General features: G+C 41.8%; 1 protein-coding gene across 1 annotated transcript; it reads left to right on the forward strand.

Annotated features, from left to right (window-relative positions):
- Positions 1-158: 158 nt before the first annotated feature.
- zgc:113223 (uncharacterized protein LOC541424 homolog) lies at positions 159-6,943 on the forward strand. The gene is made up of 8 exons (XM_055941006.1): positions 159-682; positions 1,028-1,085; positions 1,354-1,478; positions 1,701-1,775; positions 1,948-2,043; positions 2,801-2,929; positions 3,437-3,598; positions 5,897-6,943. Exons 1-8 carry the CDS (start codon positions 614-616, stop codon positions 6,050-6,052), a joined length of 870 nt encoding a protein of 289 aa, XP_055796981.1. The 5' UTR covers positions 159-613; the 3' UTR covers positions 6,053-6,943.
- The last annotated feature ends 3,546 nt before the right edge of the window (positions 6,944-10,489 follow it).

Genomic DNA, 10,489 nt, shown 5'->3' on the forward strand with positions numbered 1-10,489 from the left:
ACAGACACGGGCCCTCCATGGCATGAGTTTGACACCTGTTCCTTAGTTGATACATCCATGTTTGTATTATAAATGAATGCATTGATTCTTGAAGTGTATTATAAATGCCTAATGAGCTTAGTTCAACTGTCATACTCCCTCAGAACCCTACATATAAGCTTGTTATACTCCAATGTTGGTAAACAAAATGAATTTAAACAAACACCTTATAACCTCAAAACATGGTTAAAACTATACTTTTGATATCATGGATGGTGAGTCCTGCATACGTAGGTCTCTCTCTTTGAATTTGAGAGCTGTTACAGCTTTTTACCAAAATACAGGTGTGGTGACTGCTTTGTTATTGTTTCAATTAAAGGATTCCAGTTTTAAGTGAACTTGACCATTATAAATAATGAGGAACGTATTTGGGGTCGACGTCAGGTAGCCAAAGTTCTCTCTCAGGTGTAAAGAATGTGTCTTGTAGTGTTGCAACCAGTCCCTAGACAAGCTGAGACACATCTTGAGAGTATAAGCAGGAGAGGGGAAAGGGGAAGAGAACTCTTTGCTGTAGTCTGGCGATTTCAAACCACCACACCCGACTTTTCAAGAACTCACATAATACACAAGGAGAATGGTGAAAGGAATTAAAAAATATATAACCATTAAATACACTTTATTCATCTGCTGTTACATTTTTTGGGTAAGTTGATAAAAACTATATCATTAGCAGAGACATGCCTTGTGTAGCCCATATATATTTTCCTTTTAATATTGTCAAAGGATGCTCTGCTAATCTATTTTCTCATCAGAAAGATAAGACTGCCAAAGGAAGTAGATGTCCTGTGTGTATGTCGTTAAAAGTCACAATATCACAAAAAGCCTGCTGTGTTTACTTTAAAGTTCAGTGATTGATTATTCCTTGTAGCTAATGACAGCCTGCCTACACAGAATATTCAAAGTGAAAGGCTACTATGAAATACAAATGACAAGTTTGTAAATCCAACTGCATGCTATATTACAATTAGTTCAACATTCCTTTCTCCAGGTAGCAAGTGCTGTTCTTATAGCAGTAGGAATCTACGCCAAAGTTTCCAAAGAGAAAGGTCAGTCTAAATGTCATAAACACACATTTTCAATGGCAAGTGCTTGTCTACACTCAACTGACACATATAGCCTATTTAGTGTGATACATGCCACTGATGAGACTGTGTGTGTGTGTGTGTGTGTGTGTGTGTGTGTGTGTGTGTGTGTGTGTGTGTGTGTGTGTGTGTGTGTGTGTGTGTGTGTGTGTGTGTGTGTGTGTGTGTGTGTGTGTGTGTGTGTGTGTGTGTGTGTGTGTGTGTGTGTGTGTGTGTGTGTGTGATTCCACAGATGTTGTGGACACTTTGATGACTGACCCAGCTCTCTTGCTGATCGTCATTGGCTCCCTAATGTTTATGATCACCTTCTTTGGGTGCTTCGGTGCATTGCGCAATGGAACCTGCCTACTGAAGACAGTGAGTCGCTCCTTGCTTGAGACAATAGTTTACAATATCACTGTGATGAGCTAGCCACACATAACATATTGATTTAAGTACAATGGAAAGCCATAGATAGATGGTGGTGAATAGTAGACATGTAATTATCTAAACATTGTTTATCATTATAATGATTACAGAGAGTAATTCATGCAACTGTCCTGGCCTACTACCAGGTTGAAATGTCCCTTGTGTTGCCAGTTTTCAGGGATATTGGTGGTAATCCTTCTCCTACAGATTACAGCTGCACTGCTTGGATTCCTGTTCACTGACAAGGTCATGTGAGAACCCTGAAAGTCAGTTTTATGCTGAGAATTGCATGCCCTTTATAGCCAAGCAGGATGCAATTCTCCGCTTGCCAACATTTAGAATACAAGTTTACACCATAATCAAATGATGTCATATTAGATACTATTGACTCATGAGATGCTTTCTGATGTTCTTTCAGGTTTTGGAGAGGACGGAGAAGTTAATGAGAAAGGCAATTGTTAGCTATCGGGAGGATTTGGACTTGGAAAATGTTATTGACTTTGTTCAGAAAAAGGTGAATTACACTGATAATCACAGTCAACGTGGTTCCGTGGTTCAGTTGGACGAAGCATGGTGCCGGCCCTAAAATAGAATTACTAGAATTGAGGGTTTTATTTCTTTATAGATCACATATACCGAGTATTTGTGTATTGGTGTCTTTGGATAAAACAATCTGATAAATGAAAATATTATGAATATATTATCTATTTAAGTACAACACTGTTCACTTTGCTGTACAAGGGTTTATTGATACTAATGCACTTGTTGTAACGGTTGTCCTCCTCCTCTTCGTCCGAAGAGGAGGAGTAGGGATTGGACCAAAGCGCAGCATGAAAGTTTGACATAACGAATTTATTAAAGAAAAGACGAAACACGATAAACACTTGAAAGGATTACCAAAATAACAAAACGACGTAGACAGACCTGAACACGGAACTTACATAAATACACGAAGAACCCACGAACAGGAACAGACTACATACACGAACGACAAAACGAAACAGTCCCGTGTGGTGCACATGCACAGACACAGGAGACAACCACCCACAAACAAACAGTGTGAACAGCCTACCTTTATATGGTTCTCAATCAGAGGAAAAGTCAAACACCTGTCTCTGATTGAGAACCATATAAGGCTAATTACAAACCACCTAAACATAGAAACACAAAACATAGAATGCCCACCCCAACTCACGCCCTGACCAACTAAACACATACAAAAATAACAGAAAACAGGTCAGGAACGTGATACTTGTCTTTTCTGATTGCAGTTCCAGTGCTGTGGTGTTCACACCTATGAGGACTGGTCCGATAACGTCTACTTCCAGTGCTCTGCGGAAAACCCCAGTCTGGAAGCCTGTGGAGTGCCTTTTTCCTGCTGCCTACGACTGCACAATGAGGTCAGACAAACAAATAACCTCAAAACAACACATTCATAATTCATCATATATTTCCTTCACTCAGCTTTATTAAAGCACTACAGTATATAAATGACCTCTGGGAACAACCTTTGCTGTGATTATGAAATGAGAAGAAGTCGACCACAACACTATGCACTGCATATCTACAGAACAATGGACAGTAGGCTGCTGAGTCAACTGAAATACTTCCTGTGTTAGCAGAATCCATGCAAGAGCAATGAAACACAACCTACTATCCTAGAATAGAATGGCGCAACTGCAGTGAAGCAACTCAATCTAAACCTCAGTAAAACATTTTGAAATCAAGCTTATTCACTATAGTCAACCAGTTTGCCTGGTGTCAGAAGATTCAGGTGTTTTAGAGCAGTGCCGCAACAAAAGCCTGCACACCCAGTAGCTCTCCAGGAAAAGCGTTGGCCATTCCTGGACTTCAGTGTCTGTCCCAAAACTCATGCTTACTAATGTTATATCCACTGTATTCCCCAGACAGTTTTCAACACCATGTGTGGCTATGAGGTCCAGAGTATGGAGCTGAGTTCAGCAGGGAGGAGAGTGTACACCAATGGCTGCCTGGATAAGGTTGTGTGGTGGGGGAAGCAGAACCTCTTCCTAGTGGGGGGGATTACTGTGGCTCTGCTCTGCCTAGAGGTAAGACATGGCTCAGTAGTAGGAGATTCCAAACATAGTCGATTCTGGAAAAGTACAAACCCCTTTCCAATGTAGTGCAGTTAAGCAGTTACAATTTAAATACATTTGTTACTTGCTCTGGAAATCTACCTGGCAACAAAAATCAATTTCAAATCATTAGGAATCAAATGTTATATACACTAGCGCTCAAAAGTTTGGGGTCACTTCGAAATGTCCTTGTTTTTGAAAGAAAAGCTAATTTTTTTGTGCATTAAAATAACATCAAATTGATCGGAAATACAGTGTAGACATTGTTAATGTCGTAAATGACTTTGTAGCTGCAAGCGGCTGATTTTTTAAATGGAATATCTACATAGGCGTACAGAGGCCCATTATCAGCAACCATCACTCCTGTGTTCCAATGACACGTTGTGTTAGCTAATTAAAGTTTATAATTTTAAAAGGCTAATTGATCATTAGAATACCCTTTTGCAATTATGTTAGCACAGCTGAAAACTGTTGTCCTGATTAAAGAAGCAATACAACTGGCCTTCTTTAGACTAGTTGAGTATCTGGAGCATCAGCATTTGTGGGTTCGATGACAGGCTCAAAATGGCCAGAAACAAATAACCTTCTGAAACTCGTCAGTCTATTCTTGTCTATTCCATGCAAAAAATTGCCAAGAAACTTAAGATCTCGTACAATGCTGTGTACTACTCCCTTCACAGAACAGCGCAAACTGGCTATTACCAGAATAGAAAGAGGAGTGGGAGGCCCCGGTGCACAACTGAGCAAGACGACAAGTACATTAGAGTGTCTAGTTTGTGAAACAGACGCCTCACAAGTCCTCACCCCACTAGAAGGCCAGCATCCTGGAGTCGCCTCTTCACTGTTGACATTGAGACTGGTGTTTTGCAGGTACTATTTAATGAAGCTGCCAGTTAAGGACTTGTGAGATGTCTGTAACAGCTTACAGACGGTAGGCAATTAAGGCAACAACGTCACCTATGGGCACAAACCCACCGTCGCTGGACCAGACAGGACTGGCAAAAAGTGCTCTTCACTGACAAGTCGCGGTTTTGTCTCACCAGGGGTGATGGTCGGATTCACGTTTATCATCGAAGGAATGAGCGTTACACCGAGGCCTATACTCTGGAGCGGGATCGATTTGGAGGTGGAGGGTCCGTCATGGTCTGGAACGGTGTGTTACAGCATCATCGGACTGAGCTTGTTGTCATTTCAGGCAATCTCAACGCTGTGCGTTACAGGGAAGACATCCTCCTCCCTCATGTGGTACCCTCCTGCAGGCTCATCCTGACATGACCCTCCAGCATGACAATGCCACCAGCCATACTGCTCGTTCTGTGCGTGACTTCCTGCAAGACAGGAATGTCAGTGTTCTGCTATGGCCAGCGAAGAGCCCGGATCTCAATCCCCATTGAGCACGTCTGGGACCTGTTGGATGGGAGGGTGAGGGCTAGGGCCATATCCCCCAGAAATGTCCGGGAACTTGCAGGTGCCTTGGTGGAAGAGTGGGGTAACATCTCACAGCAAGAACTGGCAAATCTGGTGCAGTCCATGAGGAGGAGATGCACTGCAGTACTTAATGCAGCTGGTGGCCACACTAGATACTGATACCCCCCCTTTGTTCAGGGACACATTATTCAATATCTGTTAGTCACATGTCTGTGGAACTTGTTCAGTTTATGTCTCAGTTGTTGAATCTTGTTATGTTCATACAAATATTTACACGTTAAGTTTGCTGAAAATAAACTCAGTTGACAGTGAGAGGACATTTCTTTTTTTGCTGAGTTTATATTTGTAGGGAATTCTCAGCCGCAAAGAGGCCACAAAACCACAATTAGATTACCAGTCCAATAACATGTTTAATCACATTTGAAGATGCACTGTGTCAGTGCAGTTGAAAACAAGCAGAAACACATAAAGCTACACAAGTCACAGAGACAGAAAAAAAAATACTGTGATTTCTAAATTAACAGAAAGACAGTGATTTCTAAATCAACACAAAGACAGTGATTTCTAAATCAACACAAAGACAGTGATTTCTAAATCAACACAAAGACAGTGATTTCTAAATCAACACAAAGACAGTGATTTCTAAATCAACACAAAGACAGTGATTTCTAAATCAACACAAAGACAGTGATTTCTAAATCAACACAAAGACAGTGATTTCTAAATCAACACAAAGACAGTGCTTCAAAAAGGACTTGAGAAAATATGAATGATTGTAGGCATGTTTGTTGTGGCCATTCTTTTTTCATCATGTACCAACTTTTTGTTTTTGTTTTCTTGCAGCTGTGTATGATTACTTTGGCATCTTGCCAGGTGTCTCGCATAAAAACGGTTCAACAGAGGCCAAAACAAGATGGTGGAAAACACCCTTCTTTGACTAGAGAAAGACTAGACAACAATGTTTGGTACCCTGCTTCCTGGGACTTCAACAAGGAATGAAAGGGCCCTCCTCTTGGTCCAATAGAGTTGTACATGAGCAACAGCTTTGAACAGAAGTAGTCTGTACCCACTGTGAATCTATGTACTTTCATGTCAAAAGGTTGTTCAAGAAAGCACTGTGTGGTCCACAGTGCACAGATGTGGCCTTGATTTTTGTACGTTATTAAAACTGTGATTCTGATCATCGCCTGGTTTTTCATTGCAAGCCGGAAAGCAAAGGCATTAACTATTAAATACACGATTTCCAACCACAGGAAATGTCTCAGATTATCTTATCAATATAAGAAACTGTATTTTAAAACGGATGTCTATCTTAATTTGAACAGTTTCTCACATCAGGAAAATAATCCTGTAGCAACAGGAAATGTGAATGAAAATGACAAACTTTAGAAGCCGTTTTAAACCTTGAATACACTAGAATTTGCATAATAGTTGTCACGTTCCTGACCTGTTTTCTGTTGTTTGGTATGTGTTTAATTGGTCAGGGCGTGAGTTTGGGTGGGTAGTCTATGTTATGTGTTTTCTATGTTGGGTTAATGGGTTGCCTGGTATGGCTCTCAATTAGAGGCAGGTGCTTGGCGTTTCCTCTGATTGAGAGTCATATTAAGGTAGGTTGTTCTCACTGTTTGTTTGTGGGTGATTGTTCCTGTGTCTGTGTAATCCACATGGGACTGTTTCGTTTGTTCGTTCGTTTTAGGTAGTCTGTTCCTGTTCTTGCGTCCTTCGTCTAATTGTAAGTTTGTTTGTTTCAGGTCTGTTGCCTTCGTTTATTGTTTTGTAGTTTGTTCTAGTGTTTTGTCAGTGTTTCGTCTGTTTGTAATAAATCGTTATGTATTCAACACCCGCTGCGCCTTGGTCCGTTCATACACCACCAGACGAACGTTACAATAGTGAAGACATCAAAACTATGAAATACCACATATAGAATCATGTAGTAACAAAAAAAGTGTTAAACAAATCAAAATATATTTTAGATTTTAGATTCTTCAATGTAGCCACGCTTTGATGACAGCTTTGCACACTCTTGGCATTCTCTCAACCAGCTTCATGAGGAATGCTTTTCCAACAGTCTTGAAGGAGTTCCCACATATGCTGAGGACTTGTTGGATGCTTTTCCTTCACTCTGTGATCCAACTCATCCCAAACCATCTCAATTGGGTTGTGGTCAGGTGATTGTGGAGGCCAGGTGATCTGATGCAGCACTCCATCACTCTCCTTGGTCAAATAGCCCTTACACAGCTTGGAGGTGTGTTGGGTCATTGTCCTGTTGAAAAACAAATGATAGCGCAAATCAGATGGGATGGCATATCGCTGCAGAATGAGTGTGCCTTGAATTCTAAATAAATCAGACAGTGTCACCAGCAAAGAACCGTCACACCTGCTCCTCCATCCTTCACGGTGGGAACCATTCACCTACTCTTTCTCACAAACACGGCAGTTGGAACCAAACAATCTCAAATTTGGACTCATCAGACAAAAGGACAGATTTCTACCGGTCTAATGTCCATTGCTTGTGTTTCTTGGCCCAACCAATTCTCTTCTTATTATTGGTGTCCTTTAGTAGTGAAGCATGTATTTGGGCTGCAAACTGAGGTGCAGTTAACTCTAATAAACTTATCCTCAGCAGCAGAGGTAACTCTGGGTCTTCCTTTCCTGTGGCGGTCCTCATGAGAGTCAGTTTCACCATAGCGCTTGATGGTTTTTGCGACTGCACTGAAAGAACCTTTCAAAGATCTTGAAATGTTCTGTATTGACTGACCTTCATGTCTTAAAGTAATGATAGACTGTCATTTCCAAATAATAGAAAAATAATAACACAAGGAATAAATGCACATTGACATGTTTCAGTAATCTGTACCTGATAGAGAAAGCCCTCCTTGGATGCTATAAGTAGTCTGCAATGTTTTGCAGTGAAAGGGAAGTTGTAAGGGTCAAACTATGTGAAGAGTTTTCCAAACGGGTCTGCACTGTCTTGGCCTCGGCGGATGGGTGGGAAGATGTGCTGCGTCTGAGAGGGAGACGACAATTCTGTTCAATACTCCAAGAATGGAGATACCGGTATCTTTGACTTGGAAGATTATGTCTGCTGTGTTAAGATGCCATACTTTCACCTGCAGGTAAAGCAGAAGTGTTAAAGGGGTGATGATAATAATTTGGGAGTCCCTACTGTACATATCAAAAAAAGCTAGAAACAGAATGATTGAAAAGGTGCATTTGAAGGAAAATTCATAATTCATTTTTTTGTTGTTGATATAAGACAATTAACTCCTTCACATCCATGTCATACATGGCCTCCAGAGTGGGTAAAGACAAGGGCCCACTCCTCAGACACGTGGATGTGTGAGGTGGAAGGCGAGGGGTTACTAGACACCGCCTCCAGGGTACAGTACAGCTGCCTGCCACTCAACAGGCTCCACCTCCTCAGAGTCCCGTCAGCAGCCAATGAGAGACAGTGATCACCGCTGTCAATCACTCTCACTGATAGCACTTTAGCTGTAGAGCACAAACAAGTAGACACACACAGACAGAGACACACACACAGAGAGAGAGAGAGAGACACACACACACACACATAAATAATAAGCAGAATTTGGATATGCCTCACAGCGATTCTGGCAAGGAGATTATTACACAATCAAATACCTTTCCTAAGAAATGAATGCACGCACACACACAGAGAGAAAGAATGAGCAAGAAACACACACACACACACACACAGAGAGAGAAAGAATGAGCAAGAACAAGCAGAATTTGAATATGCCTGACAGCGTACCCATACTAAATCATAACCTTAACGATTGGAGAGGTGAAATACAGACTGAACTTAGATCATCCTGGGCTCATTTGCATTAAATAAGCGAATCCTACAGTACTGTGTACCAACCTTTCTGGAAACCAGCGAGCGTTGTCTTTAGCGCTCCTCCTGGAAACTGGAGGAAGGTGCACTTGGGGAGGAGGATGGGGTCGAGACAGCACGAGAGCCAGTCGTGACAGTGGTTGCAGAGTCGTCCTATCAGTGAAGGGTACATCTCAGCGAAAGAGGGGAGCCTGGCCAAGACCTCTGTGTAGAAGAGGGAGGGGTCTTTGGAAAGGAAACATAGTATTAGAATGGAGTGAGATGGTTGGTGAGACACTGTGAAGAGCAGGCTCTCCTGATATCATCCATCCAGTATAATGTCAATGTTTCTGGTTCCAAGCCATAGAGGAATGTATTAGGGACTCAAATCCATCAATAACCAAATAATCTACCCTACAGCATGGCTTGTAAATATGTGAAATAGTGATCTACTTTATCAGAAACAGGACAGATTTAAACCCAACAGAACATGCGTCAATTCAAACATGTGACACTTGACTAAGATGCCAGCCCCTGACCAAATAGAGACTGCCCCATCTGTCCATCTAGGAAGTCCAGGGTGGGCTTGAGGAGAATGAAAGTGTCTCGGATCAGTTGAGTTTCGGGACAGTCCATGAGTTCAGTGCAGAGGGTCACATCCACAATGACATTGACCACCCCACAGGTCAGTCTCAGCTTAAAGGTAGACTTTGTAATATGACATCATACACAGTAAGGGCATCAACAATTCAAATTGACATTCTTGACATTAGCCACTCCTGTAGCAAAACACAAGGGCTGAGGGGCACCTTGAGAAGACAGGTGTATTTTAATGATTCAACACCACACAAATATCCCATGGGAACATTTTCACTATGGAAACACGTCTGGTTAGCTTCATGCTAGTTTCAGTCCTTATTTACTGTGAGGTTCTGGCTGTGGGTGTAAAGGTTTTCTTCCAGGGGTGAAGGAGAGGACCAAAGTGCAGCGCGGCTAGTGTTAAACATGTTTAATACCAGAACAAGTGAAACACTACAAACAACATACAAAATAACAAATGTGCAAAACCGATACAGACCTATCTGGTGCAGAACACAAACACAGAGACAGGTAACAAACACCCACAAAATCCCAACACAAAACAAGCCTCCTATATATGAGTCTCAATCAGAGACAACGACTACCATCTGTCTCTGATTGAGAACCCACACTAGGCTGACATAGAAACAGACAAACTAGACACACAACATAGAATTCCCACCCAGCTCACGTCCTGACCAACTAAACACATACAAAACAACAGAAAACAGGTCAGGAACGTGACAGTGGGTGGCGTGAGACAATTGGTCGAACTGAACTGAAATCCCATCATTCTGTTACCTTGCGGTCAGCATCCATTGTGGTATCCAGTGGAGGTCAAAGGACCGCTATGAATTGGCAATGGCTCCAGCAAGCTAGGAAGTACTCTGCCAGGACCCTGTGTTTCTCAGCCCGCTGCTCTGACCTCATCTACCTCTCTCGCACTGTTTAAAATTGTTAAAGTGGGCTATCCAGACCATTTTGATTCAGATCTAGATTTCAGATGTATTGTCCTCAACACT

Source organism: Salvelinus fontinalis, chromosome 12, assembly GCF_029448725.1.
Source record: "Salvelinus fontinalis isolate EN_2023a chromosome 12, ASM2944872v1, whole genome shotgun sequence".
NCBI lineage: Eukaryota > Metazoa > Chordata > Actinopteri > Salmoniformes > Salmonidae > Salvelinus > Salvelinus fontinalis.